Raw genomic sequence first — 13,005 nt, forward strand, 5'->3', positions numbered from 1 at the left:
CACAGGTAGAGCTAGTATTGCCGTGGCTCTGCCCATGGGGGGCTTTCACGCCACCACAAGTGGAGGGAGGCTACACAGGTAGAGCTAGTATTGCTGCATTGACATCGCTGTGGACATGTCATTGCAAAGACCATAGAAATATATAGAGGCACTTATATAGAGACATATTACTTATATTATTTCTATAGTAAACACACTGTGTTGACGTTGATTGGCTGTGTAGACTTTGTCATGCAGTCGCGCCAGACTATCTATGTGGTGATAAAAACTTTGTTACAGCTTCTTATTCGTACGTTCCTTATTAGATGTATCATTTCGATAACTGCACCAGGGCTGTAGCTCATGGGGGAAGCTAAGAGGGTACCCCCATAGAGAAATGTAGATATGTATAATGTAGCGATGCTGGCGTGCAAGTAGGCGAGGTATACGGTCCGGCATATTAGATAGTACCAAGAGTAGATAATAACACAATGTGTTATTATCTACTCTTGATAGTACCAGGGTACGTTCCGGTATACCTGACTACCCAGGGTACGTTCCGGCAGTACCCTGGGGGACATAGACCCTCTCAGCATTGCTCGGCTGTAAATGCAGTATGTAGATATAGCTAATGGCATAATGACATGTTACATGTTGCCATTACTGTTAGCACAGCAGGTGGGGTACAGCGCTCTCGTTTCAACAGCGTGATTGAAAAAACGCCCCGGCGACGCCAAATTATTCCGGCCCACGTTTAGTTATGGCCGATATACCCCGTGATTTTTACAAGGTAGGTCGTTGTAAAAAACGACCCTGGACTAGTTGTCCGCTACCGGCTTTTAAGATTCGTATTGCTCCCGTAAAATTCTGACGGGTGGGAACGGGGTTGGTATTGCTGTGTACCGCTGTATGAGCGTGGGTCTAAAACATGAAAAACACGTGTTCTAAATTTATGGCTCTATCAGTGCGGTTTTATTACATTTCACGGCGTTTCCTTTTTTTGGAAAACAACCCGGAAGGGAAACCGCCATACACCGACATGTTTATTTCAAACTTGTGCTTTAATTTTTGAATGAGCAGCGAATATTATACTACGCACGCATGCGCAGATCCTCTCTCTCTCTCTCTCTCTCTCTCTCTCTCTCTCTCTCTCTCTCTCTCTCTCTCTCTCTCTCTCTCTCTCTCTCTCTCTCTCTCTCTCTCTGCTGTCGCTTTAGATAGCATGAAAACTTTCTTTCATTCAGAGGAAATGCATTTCAACTTGCGAACGACGACACGCAAGGGTTTTTCCCCATACCAGTTTTCCCCGCCATTGTGTTTTTTCGGTTAACGGCAAACATAAAACGATTCTCTCTATTATCATATTCTCAGGAGTGAATAATATATAATAGTGAATCTATTATTATTCATTCCTGATATGATTTTATTCGCATTGGGAGCATAATAAATACAACAGTCGTTTGTCGTTTTTTTTCGGACAGAAACATGAATGAACCGTCGCTATAATGCAGTACAACCCCCCCCCCCCCATGTACGAACGTTCTCTCTCTCTCACGGTACCATGACGTAACCAACCTCTCTCTCTCTCTCTTTCTCTGCAGGGGCGATCCGGACAGGTTCTCGCTCATCGGCAACACTGCGCTGCACTGCTCCGCGCACAACGGCCACCTCAACTGCGTCTCCTTCCTCCTCAACTTTGGCGTCAACATCTGGGCGCTGGACAACGAGTTCCACACAGCAATGGACCTCGCAGCGATGCAGGAACACATGGAGATCGTGCGCTACCTTGACGAATGCGTCGCCAAGGAGAGCATGCTCAACAAGAAGACGGTCGCCAAGCTGAAAGAAAAGAGCATCCTCGACGCGCAGAAGCGCGTGAAGATCTACGAGAAGCTGCAGAAGCAGGCGAATCACCGAGCGGAGATCGAGCACCAGCAGCAGGAGGAGTGGCAGGCGCAGCAGACTTCTGGAGTGAAGGCGGACCGCAGCACGCTGAGCAAGATCAACCAGTTCCGCCGTCGCATCAGCCATACCGGCACGGTAACAAGCAACACTTCCACCACCTCCTCGCAGGGCCTCTACTCGAATTACGTCGGCACGGGCGCGCGCAAGGCTCAAGGTCCCGCCGCGCGCAAAGCGTACGAGCGCGTCAACGGAACGACGAACGGCGGATTCAACTTCGGGCCGGCCGGCAAGCAATCTGTGCGCTCCCTGCAGGAGGTTGCCGGCGGCAACGTCATCATGGGCCGCGCCATCTCAGAACCGGAGATCTATCAGGCGACGGACTCGGGATACGGCGGCGACTACCACAACGCGCCGCAACGACAGAGCATCTTCGAGCGGCCCGGCTTCGGCAACGTCGCCTTCCGCCGCGGCTCGATGGCGGACGCCTTCTGCTCGCTGCCAGGAGAGGGCGCTGATGACGACGGCGACGGCGCGCCGGACTCGACGACGGTCGGCACGGAGAACAGCATCGGCAGCGCGGGCAGCCTCGCGCAGCGCACGCGTATCCATGGCGACCCAGCGTTGCCGTGGAGCGACGACGTCCTCATCGAGGAAGACGAGTACGACCCGAACTGCCCCCTGGAGGCGTTTCTTGCGGCGCACGGTTTACAAGAGTGCATCCTGCCTCTGAGCCGCGAGCGGATAGACCTCGACGCACTTATGCTCGTGTCGGACAGCGATCTGAAGGAGATCGGGCTGCAGCTGGGGCCGCGCAAGAAGCTGATGGATGCCATCGTGAGGCGACGCATGACCATGGATGACCCGGGACCGATGGAGGACACTACGTTGTGATGCAGAGAAGAGAAGACACCATTTTGTGATGCTGCGTGGGACACCATGTTGTGATGCTGCAGGTGACACCATGGTGTAATGCAGGGACATGGATGACACCATGGTGTGATGCTGCAGGGGACACCATGTTGTAAGGCTGCAGGTGACACCATGGTGTGATGCAGGGACATGGATGACACCATGTTGTGATGCTGCAGGTGACACCATGTTGTGATGCTGCAGGTGACACCATGGTATGGTGCAGGGACATGGATGACACCATGTTATGATGCTTTAGGGGACACCATGTTGTGATGCAGGGACAGGAAGGACACCATGTTGTAAGGCTGGAGACACCAGGTTGTGATATGAAGATAAGCTGCAGTAGGAGGCCAAGATGACGACATCATTGCCATAGCAACCGGTCATGGCAACTGATCATTTTATGGTTGCGTCTTTTGTGGGTGTCAACCCCATGTGGTGGGACGTGTTGCTCTCGTGAGATACAGTCACAGAATCCAGTGCCTGCCTCATTGATGAGTGTCACATGATGGGTATCATTGTCATCATCAAGATAACTAATCAAGTCAATTGATCCACCAGTGGCGGTCTACTGGTTGTGTGTCATGTGGTGATCGTGTGTGATACTGGACGTTTTGTGGTGAACATACCCTGAAAGAGAGAAGTATTTTCGTGTGCGGTGGTTTAAACAAAATAAATGTTAATATATTATATCAGTGGAGAAAGTAATATTATCCGTTGATGATGATCTGTGCTGTGGGAAATTATCTAAAATTGTGACATAAACTGTATAATCTACCCGATGATGTGATTGTCTGGTATTTATATAAAATTCTATACAAGGAATGATCAAATGGTGCGTCATAAAATTAGATTTAATTGAAAACGTAACCATGGTAACCATATCGATTGCCACTTAGAAAAACCAGGGAATATCCTAATAATTAAACTTTATACTAGTGTATTACTATGTTTATTCTTAACAGTGCTGTACGCGGCAGTGATTTGCCAGTATAGTGACAATAAATGGCCTCGAAAACATTCTGTCTGTCCTCTATAAGAAATCATATGATCAATCTTATTGTACGTCTGCTATTATTATTAACATGTATTTACTGCCTATTCAGTGCTATCACACGTGAATGAGATAGGATGTCATAAAAGGGTTGAATGTCATGTGATAATCCAGCATTTCTAGACAATCTGTACCTATGGCACTCGCGGGCAAACTAAGGTTCGCCTATAAGGCCATCCTTGAACAATTCTATGTTTGCTGTCCCCCGACCCATGATTTTTTTAGTGGGTAGGTAGGTAGGTCTTCTTTTTTTTAGGCATAATAGTTATTTTAAGTCTGTCCTCATGTTTGCCACACATGCTTTGTGTTTCAGTCTTAACTATAAGGAATGTAAAAAAAAAAAATTATGGAACCCAAAATGTAAAAAAAAACGTTTGGGTCGCGGCTATTTTCGGAGGACAGCAAACATATAATTTTTTAAGGATGGCCCAAAGTGTGAGGAATAGGTTGTGATTTACCATCAAGATGAGTCGTGAGCACGTTGAAGTGATGAAGCACATGCGTAAATGCCAAATAACAGATGCCTTTGTGTCTGAACCTTGTATTGTTTGTACTGTTTTATATGTTTTCATCATGGAGAAGAAAAGCAAATCTGCATTGAGTGTATACGTGAATCAGGTATCTTTTACAATCATATGTTGTGTTAAGAAGAGGTTGTTAAAGAGATAGCAACTGAAGGACATTGTGCCTGCATGAACCCATATTGATGTATTGATATGATACAACATTTATATTCAATTTTCGTGTACGTAATCAGTATATACATTGGTTCACGTTGCCTTATATGCCAGACGTGCGCCTGTTGATTCAGTACTTTCCTTGTACGCGCTTACAGGCTGCATGTGGTGCAGTTGAGGTTTCATTATTGTAATCACATCCAATTGGCAGCGCGTAATAATCACCGAGGTTAGTCACATATATGCTCTGTAAGCGCTCTGTTGTGGTCCACGGTTCGCGTGCCATTGTCATGCCACGCAACAGCCTTAATTGTACGACATCTGTGCAATTATTTGAAATTATACGCCTTATCAATAAGCAGAATATATATATATGGCTCACGTACAATCGCGATATGTCCAGGTAGAGCCATTTTAAAATTGTGACGTTCATTTTAGAATGAAACTTTTGAGCGAGTTACTGGGAAGTCGGGATGGTGAGCAATCATATAGGCTCTTATGTACGTGGTTATATGAAATCGTGATTTTGACAGCAAGCCACGTGTGTGTAGCCTACTGCTAGCACTGCATGTTTTATGTTAGTCTTGCAACGTCACGGATCTTGCAAATGCAGGAGCAATGTATGTCGCACAACTGCAATAATGATTGCATCACAGAATGCCTTGATGTACATATATGTAATCTTCAGCCAAATTACAAGAAGAGCGGCGTGTAGCTCGTCACAATAATAGGCAGCATTGTTTTACAATGTACTAAATGTTGATGTGTTGAAGACATTAATAGAAAATTAGCCATCATCTTTGGTGTAAATAAAAATTCAACCCAGATATGGATGGAAATTCGTAGTAGAATCTATTGAAATGTAAACTTAATCATGATGATAGATATAATAAACCGTTCACGTCAATAACTTACTTTTGTTTCTTTATATGATGCATTTAATCGTTTCAACAACATTACACATTTATATTAAACATATATTATTGCGTTATGTCAATATGATCATAGATACCACAACGTATCACATACATAGTTGTGATATTTATTGGTTATGAGAGTTAGGGACAAATAATAAATTCATGCATGCAAGTTAATTCATACTTCACTTGCACCTGACGAGTTACAATGTGCGTGTAAGATGCGGAAAGATTGTGCAAAATAAGCGTAAATGTATTCATTAATTAAAATCGAGTGGTAAGACACCTGATTTTTGTCCATTTTCAATTCTACCTGGACGCAAAATGAAAAATCAGGTAAATTAATGACTAGACAGCGCCACCTAATGTATGAAATAGTAACTAACCAAAGCGCGCGCTTTGTTTGTGCGACGCTCTCCAAGTTTACACATTTCCATTTACGCTCTCGCGAGAAAATTAGTCACGTGACCTACTGTGGCAAAAATGGCGGCCTTCTGGCGAAATTTTTGAAATGGACCAAAAATTGCGAGAAAAACCTCAGGCTTCTCATTCTGAGTACATCATATTTGTTAACAACAAAGAAAAACATCGGAACCATAGCGCAGGGCCGATATTTTGAGGCAAAATGCGCGGAAGAGGCCGCCGTGGGCGTCCGAGATCGTCCTCACCCGCCGTTGTGGTGGATAGGAAAGCGACAACACGGGGACGGCTTTTATCTGCCAGACGATCGCGAGGTAGACCGTGCCGACAGTGGTCGCAGGTCGGATCCGATTTCAATTCCCGGTCGAATACCCCGAATTCAACATTTGGGTTTCAAGATGGGGGCTTTCACAGCACACCACCCGTACATCGTCATCGGTCTAGAAGTAGAGGACCACGGAGAGGACTGTCAACGAGACGGTCTGAGAAGGGACGGCATTTCATCACCTCTTTCAAACACGTCATCAAACCCTACGACGATGAAGTGTATCCGAACAGCGACATCGAGGATAATTCTGACACGGACAGTTCTACGTCGCGCGATGCCATGCACTCGACCCCGGCGTTGTATTCCGACTACAGCCTCGGCGACTCGGACCCCGAGAGCGAAGGCTCTGAGAACGGGTCCGTCTGCACGATCAGCAGCACTGCGAGCAGCCAGCGGAAGATCTCCTACCTGCCGCCGCGCTTCTGCCCCTGGGTGGACGTCGACGCGGCGGACATCCCCGCGCTTGTGCTGCCGCCGTCGTCGGACGACCTGCTCATCCCGAAGGAGCACGTACTCGACGCGATCAGCGTGTACGAGACGCTGCGCCGCTTCCGCCGCATCGTGCGCATCTCGCCGTTCCGCTTCGAGGACTTCTGCGCGGCGATGTGCAGCGACGAGGCGAACACGCTGCTCGCGGAGGTACACATGCAGCTGCTGCGTGCGCTCTGGCGCGAGGAGGACGGCAGCAACACGACCTTCGGCCCGCCGGACCTCCGCGACAGCATCAACGTCTCACTCTTCTTCCTCGACAGCGTCACGTGGCCGGAGCTGGTCAAACGCTACTTGGACAGTGACCCGGAGTTCCAGCCGGCGCTGCGGGGGGTCACTCGCGCCGACTACCCTTTTGTTTCCCTCGGCGAGCGTCTACGCGTGCTCAAAGTAGGTCTTCGAGGTTTTACGCAGTTTCCGACTATTTGTGAATGCATTTCCGGATTCCTTAATAACGAGTGTGCGTAGTACAGTTGATCGATTACAACGGACTTTAACCGGACCGATCTCATTGATAAATTCACGGAAATGTGTGCCGATTAGGAATTCGAATGAACTTCCATAAGTCATGGCGGCATGAAACGCCAATAAGTCATGGCGATTACATCCTTGTTTTAGACGTTCTATGTCATATTGAAGTATCTATAGTGAAGTTAACATGTCTTTAGAACAATGGTGCTAACACCAATGCCAACCCGTCTGCTATCACCGACGCGCCCTCCGCTTTCACCGACGCGCCCTCCGCTGACGCCACTGCCAATACCGAATGCTGCCGTCAACCCACCCGCCAACACTGCCGGCCAACGCCAACCCGCCCGCGCGCCCGCCAACACCAACCCGCCCCCCAATGCCAACCCTCAGGCCCCCGGCAACACCGACCTACCCTCCAACGCCACTCCTCCCGACAACACCAACCCAATACCGGCCCGCCCGCCAACACTGGCTCGCCCGCCAACACCAACCCAACTCTGTCACGCCCGCCAACACCAACCCAACTCCGTCACGCCCGCCAACACCATCCCGCCGCCAATGCCAACCGTCCTGCCAGTTCCCAACAGCCCCCAACAGCCCGCAACAGCTCCCAACAGCCCCCAACAGCCCGCTAACAGCCCCCAACAGCCCACAACAGATCGCAACAGCCCGCAACAGATCCCAACAGCCCGCAACAGCTCCCAACAGCCCCCTAATAGCTCTCAACAGCCCCTGCCAGGGTTCGAATTTTGGCTGAAAATCTAGTGGACAGCAGGACCACCAACTTCAGAAAGTTGGTGGTACTGCACAAAAGTTGGTGGTCCGCTTATTTACTAGCAGTGAGTGACAAAATAGTATACAAAAATAACTATTGGCATTAACAGCATACATGTAAGGCCTAAGATAAAATATTGCTTGTTTCCCTTTACTGACCGACTCGCCAAAACGCCGCTACTCGACACATTTTATTGGCCGATTAAAACAAAACAAAAATTATCGCCAAAAAAATTTTTGCCAAAAAAATAAAGTTGCAAAAACATATACACAAAACAGAATATACAATATACATACACACATCTTGTCAAAACAAAATAAAAAAGATTTTTCACCTACCTACCTACTCGGTACCCTGAGAGGCGAGTAGGTAAGGGGGAAACAAACAATTTTTTAAGGGTGGCCTAACTTAGAGTTGGTCAAATAATATATCTCAAACTCTATGAATGTCGGGGGAGCTTGTGGGAAAGGTTTTACTTTCGTTTTTCTCCTCCCCAGTCCACGGTACCCTCATGCATAGATCAATGCTGCTGCACATTCACAAAGTTACAAGTGTGATAGAATCTTGATACAGTTTACATTGCTTCTAGATATCTAACTGAATAAAAATAGTCCACTTTCTACGTAAGGCCAAAACAAAATATAGGTGTGGTTACGGTTTCCCGATCGACCCTATTTATTCCCAGCGACCCTAAACATTTTATTGTCAATTTTCTTTAAAGTAAAAAAAATAAAAAATAAAATATGAATTGGACAGTTCCTGCTTTAAAAGTCACAACGCACATCCTTCGGACCTGGTTCATAAATAAAATATTTCAAGAAAATAAAATGTTTTCCCTACCTACCTACCCTATTTCTTTTCGGCATGTAACGGTAACCACACATATATTTTGTTTTGGCCTAAAGAAAAGTGACGAATTCAGTTAACTGTCACGAGGTTTTGTTCGTGTGGCGAATCATGCATTGAGGGAGTTCAAGCCCTCGGCTCTAGATGTTTTGGATACCCCGTCTACGCTCAGGAATGGAGCGCATTCGTTTACAAGTTTGCCTAAACAGCCGTTGCGATAACCGTAGTATTTCAGCGTAATATGAGGGGAAAAAGTGCCGGTCAGGAGGACCGGCAGTTTCGTAGAGATGGTGGCCGAAGCAAAAACTTGGTGGCCTCGGGCCTCCGGGTCGGCACTAATTTCGAACGCTGGCCCCTGCAACAACTCCCAACAACCTCAACAGCTCCCAACATCCCCCAACAGCTCCCAACATCCCCCAACAGCTCCCAACATCCCCCAACAGCCCGCTAACAGCTCGGCTGACTCTGCAGGCGCTGTGCGACCTGTTCCTTGCGTCGAACAGCGTTCGCGAGGAGCTGATGAGCGAGGGCAACATCAAGTACGACGACCACTGCCGCGCGTGCCACAAGCTCGGCGATCTGCTCTGCTGCGAGACGTGCTCGGCCGTCTACCACCTCGCCTGCGTCGATCCGCCGATGGAGGAGGTGCCCGACGACGAGTGGCTGTGCAGCATATGCATCGCGCATCAGGTAGGTGGCGCTAGTCATCGCTCGCCGGGTAGGTGGCGCTAGTCGTTGCGCGTCGGGTAGGTGGCGCTAGTTGTCGTGGATCAGGTAGGTGGCAACTTCATCTTGTAAGGTTTGTAACACTAAAGAGTAAAGATTAGTGAAGTAAAAATGTTGCTATCAGGTAAGGCTTAATTGGATTATCTGAGCTGCTGATTTAAAGTCATATACATTAATGATATGTGTCCGCACTTTTATATCATTGTATAAAACAAATTACTCATAGCATATATACAGGTTAAAGTCCCCAATATGAAATAACATATCAGGCCATAATAAAAATATTGTTTGTTTGCCCTCACCTGACCAGACCCGCCAAAAAGGGGCCGGCTCAAAAATGTTTATTGATCTTTCCCATTTTTTAAATATTTTTTTAAACAAATTGTATCACTGTACATTATATAAATGTACCAAGCAAAACAAACATTCAACATAAAACTAAAGGTATCTCCACACAAGCAGACCCGAGCATGTAGACACCATGCTGAATTTGTAAAACGACCCCCCCTAAAAAAAGCCTACCTACCTACCCAAACTTTTCAGTCTGAATCAGGTGAGGGCAAACAAAGATTTTTTTAATTGTGGCCTCACTTAGCCTAAATTCAGTTTAAACGCGACTTAAGGTGGCAGCACAATCACTCTGGTTGTAAGGCACACCAATCATTGGTGTATATTATTATATAATTCAGGTTGAGTAAATACTCCGTGATTTACTGTTGGACTGTTCAACCACCGTGCCAAGTCCTGTGTGCTGCAGTGGCTGGGCCGAGTGTAGTGTAGTGACCCGAGAAGAAGAGAAGACTGTTGGACTCCCTGATTTGACATATATGCAGGAGTCCGTGTGACTCCCTGAAAATTCTGCTATACTAACTAGTTCGTTCCAGAGCACGGCCTCGCGGAATTACTGTATTTTTTCAGCTAATGTCCAAAGAAAATTTGGCAGACATGCAACTGCATGAAGCACATGCGTTATTGTTAATATCTTTAATTTTGAACCTCAGACTGCGGACTCCCTCATTTTGCTGCGGACTCCTTTTTGAGGGTAGGGAGTCTGTTGGACTCTCGTGTTCAAAAGTTAATTTCTACCCCTGCACCTTGAGATTCATTTTTTGCTTGTGTTTCTACTCGCCAGGTACCCGGCGTCACTGATTGCTTATCGGAAGCTGAGAGAAGTGGCATGCTGGTCAGACACGACCCTCTCGGATACGACCGATACGGACGCAAGTACTGGGGAGTTGTCAGGCGCGTGGTCGTGTACGTACAGTTACGGTCATAACCTACATACACTACACAATCTATTATCCGATATTCTGAAAACCGAAAAGCTCCGAAAACCGAAAGTTTTTTTGTGGAGGTCGTCTGCACACCAATCTTGCATTTGGTGCCAAAACTCGACCCGACGAATAATAATGGGTTTGGCATTACTTCTACATATTGTACTGTACCGGTACAGCACTTGGCCTCTTGAAAACTTGGGTTTTAGTATTGGCTAGTTGCAGGATATACGGTATGTATATATCTGTACTGTACTGCCATTCCGAAATCCGAAAAATTCCGAATTCCGAAACGTGTCTGGTCCCAAGGGTTTTTTGGATAATAGATTGCGTACTGTATCATGATGGAAATCCTTTGTGTAACCCTCTAAGAATGTATAATATTATCAGGAGTGAATAATAATAAATTAATAATACTCCTGATAGTATTATACATTCTTATTTACATATTGTTAATGTGGAACATATTAATAATGCATAATCATGTACCTGCGATCATCGTTATCCATGTGTATATCATTGTCATCATCATTGTTACCCGCACCTGTGTGACATTCTAACTGTCATTGTTGTCACCATCATCGTTGCAGGGAGTCTGACGATGACGTGTGGTACTACAGTACGCCGCGACAGCTCACTGTCATTGTCATCATTATCGTTACCCACATCTGTGTGACATTCTAACTGTCATTGTTGTCACAATTGTTACCCGTACCTGTGTGACATTCTAACTGTCATTGTTGTCATCACCATCGTTGCTTGCAGGGAGTGTGGCGATGAGGTGTGGTACTACAGTACGCCGCGACAGCTCACTGTCATTGTCATCATTATCGTTACCCGTATCTGTGTGACATTCTAACTGTCATTGTTGTCACCATCGTTGCTTGCAGGGAGTGTGACGATGACGTGTGGTACTACAGTACGCCGCGACAGCTCACTGTCATTGTCATCATCATTCTTACTCGCATCTGTGTGACATTCTAACTGTCATTGTTGTCACCATCGTTACCCGTACCTGTGTGACATTCTAACTGTCATTGTTGTCACCATCGTTACCCGTACCTGTGTGACATTCTAACTGTCATTGTTGTCACCATCGTTACCCGAGTACCTGTGTGACATTCTAACTGTCATTGTTGTCACCATCGTTACCCGTACCTGTGTGACATTCTAACTGTCATTGTTGTCACCATCGTTACCCGCATCTGTGTGACATTCTAAAGTTCTGTCATTGTTGTCACCATCATCGTTGCAGGGAGTCTGACGATGACGTGTGGTACTACAGTACGCCGCGACAGCTCACAGAGCTACTGGAGGTACTCGACGGCAAATACTACGAGGCGTACCTCGTGCGCCAGCTCGAAGACGTGCGCGACGACCTCGCGAAACAAATGAGCATCACCGAGGAGCTGACGAACGCGGCGCGCGGCGCGAAGACGACCGTGCTGCAGCTGGAGAGCGGTAAGGGATGCGTCGCCACGACGACCATGTATCGATCTATTAATATATATTTATATATATATATATATTTATTACAAATGTAAACGTTCGATTTCCGGAGACAATTGTCGACATAATAATGTTAACCTTTTTTACAGGAATTTGTCGGGAGTTATCTATGAGTTGTAAGGCGTCGTCGGTCACGATCAGTTTTATCTAGGACAGCGAAATGTTAACCGAGTACACTCTTCAATCGCACCCTGTATCGCCTACTCGACGATTAGTAAACACTAAAAATTGCGCACGGTGTAAGTTTGATGATTGCCAGACACAAAAGTCATGGGCTCAATTGCAAGGAGTTTCATTGACCGTAGCATATAGTCCAGTACGTGTGAGGACCTTGTCCGTGCCGAAGCAACCTGCGTGTTACAGACTGTACGTACCTGTATGTTATAGACGGTACGTACCTGTATGTTACCGACGGCACGTACCTGTATGTTACCGACGGTACATACCTGTATGTTACCGACGGTACGTACCTGTATATTACCGACGGTTCGTACCTGTATGTTACCGACGGTACGTACCTGTATGTTACCGACGGTACGTACCTGTATGTTACCGACGGTACGTACCTGTATGTTACCGACGGTACGTACCTGTATGTTACCGAGGGCACGTACCTGTATGTTACCGGCTTTACGTACCCGTATGTTCCCGACGGTACGTACCTGTATGTTACCGACGGTATGTACCTGTATGTTACCGACGGTACGTATCTGTATGTTACCG

At 46.8% G+C, this 13,005-nt stretch overlaps 2 protein-coding genes across 2 annotated transcripts in view; both read left to right on the forward strand.

Moving 5' to 3' along the window:
* Nucleotides 1–4,115, forward strand: part of LOC106816965 (Usher syndrome type-1G protein homolog) — a 41,582-nt gene extending 37,467 nt beyond the window's left edge. Inside the window, exon 2 of the mRNA XM_014821611.1 lies at nucleotides 1,581–4,115. Within this exon, the coding sequence (XP_014677097.1) occupies nucleotides 1,581–2,775 (1,195 nt within the window). The 3' untranslated portion in view covers nucleotides 2,776–4,115. The remainder of the gene's footprint in view (nucleotides 1–1,580) is intronic.
* A 1,813-nt stretch (nucleotides 4,116–5,928) lies between these two features.
* Nucleotides 5,929–13,005, forward strand: part of LOC106816963 (nucleosome-remodeling factor subunit NURF301-like) — a gene marked incomplete at its 3' end in the record, with an annotated part of 12,843 nt that continues 5,766 nt past the window's right edge. Inside the window, exons 1-4 of the mRNA XM_014821610.1 lie at nucleotides 5,929–7,071; nucleotides 9,245–9,463; nucleotides 10,632–10,753; nucleotides 12,029–12,234. Coding sequence (XP_014677096.1) covers nucleotides 6,070–7,071; nucleotides 9,245–9,463; nucleotides 10,632–10,753; nucleotides 12,029–12,234 — 1,549 coding nt within the window. The remainder of the gene's footprint in view (nucleotides 7,072–9,244; nucleotides 9,464–10,631; nucleotides 10,754–12,028; nucleotides 12,235–13,005) is intronic.

This window comes from Priapulus caudatus, unplaced genomic scaffold (assembly GCF_000485595.1).
Source record: "Priapulus caudatus unplaced genomic scaffold, Priapulus_caudatus-5.0.1 Scaffold1547, whole genome shotgun sequence".
NCBI lineage: Eukaryota > Metazoa > Priapulida > Priapulimorpha > Priapulimorphida > Priapulidae > Priapulus > Priapulus caudatus.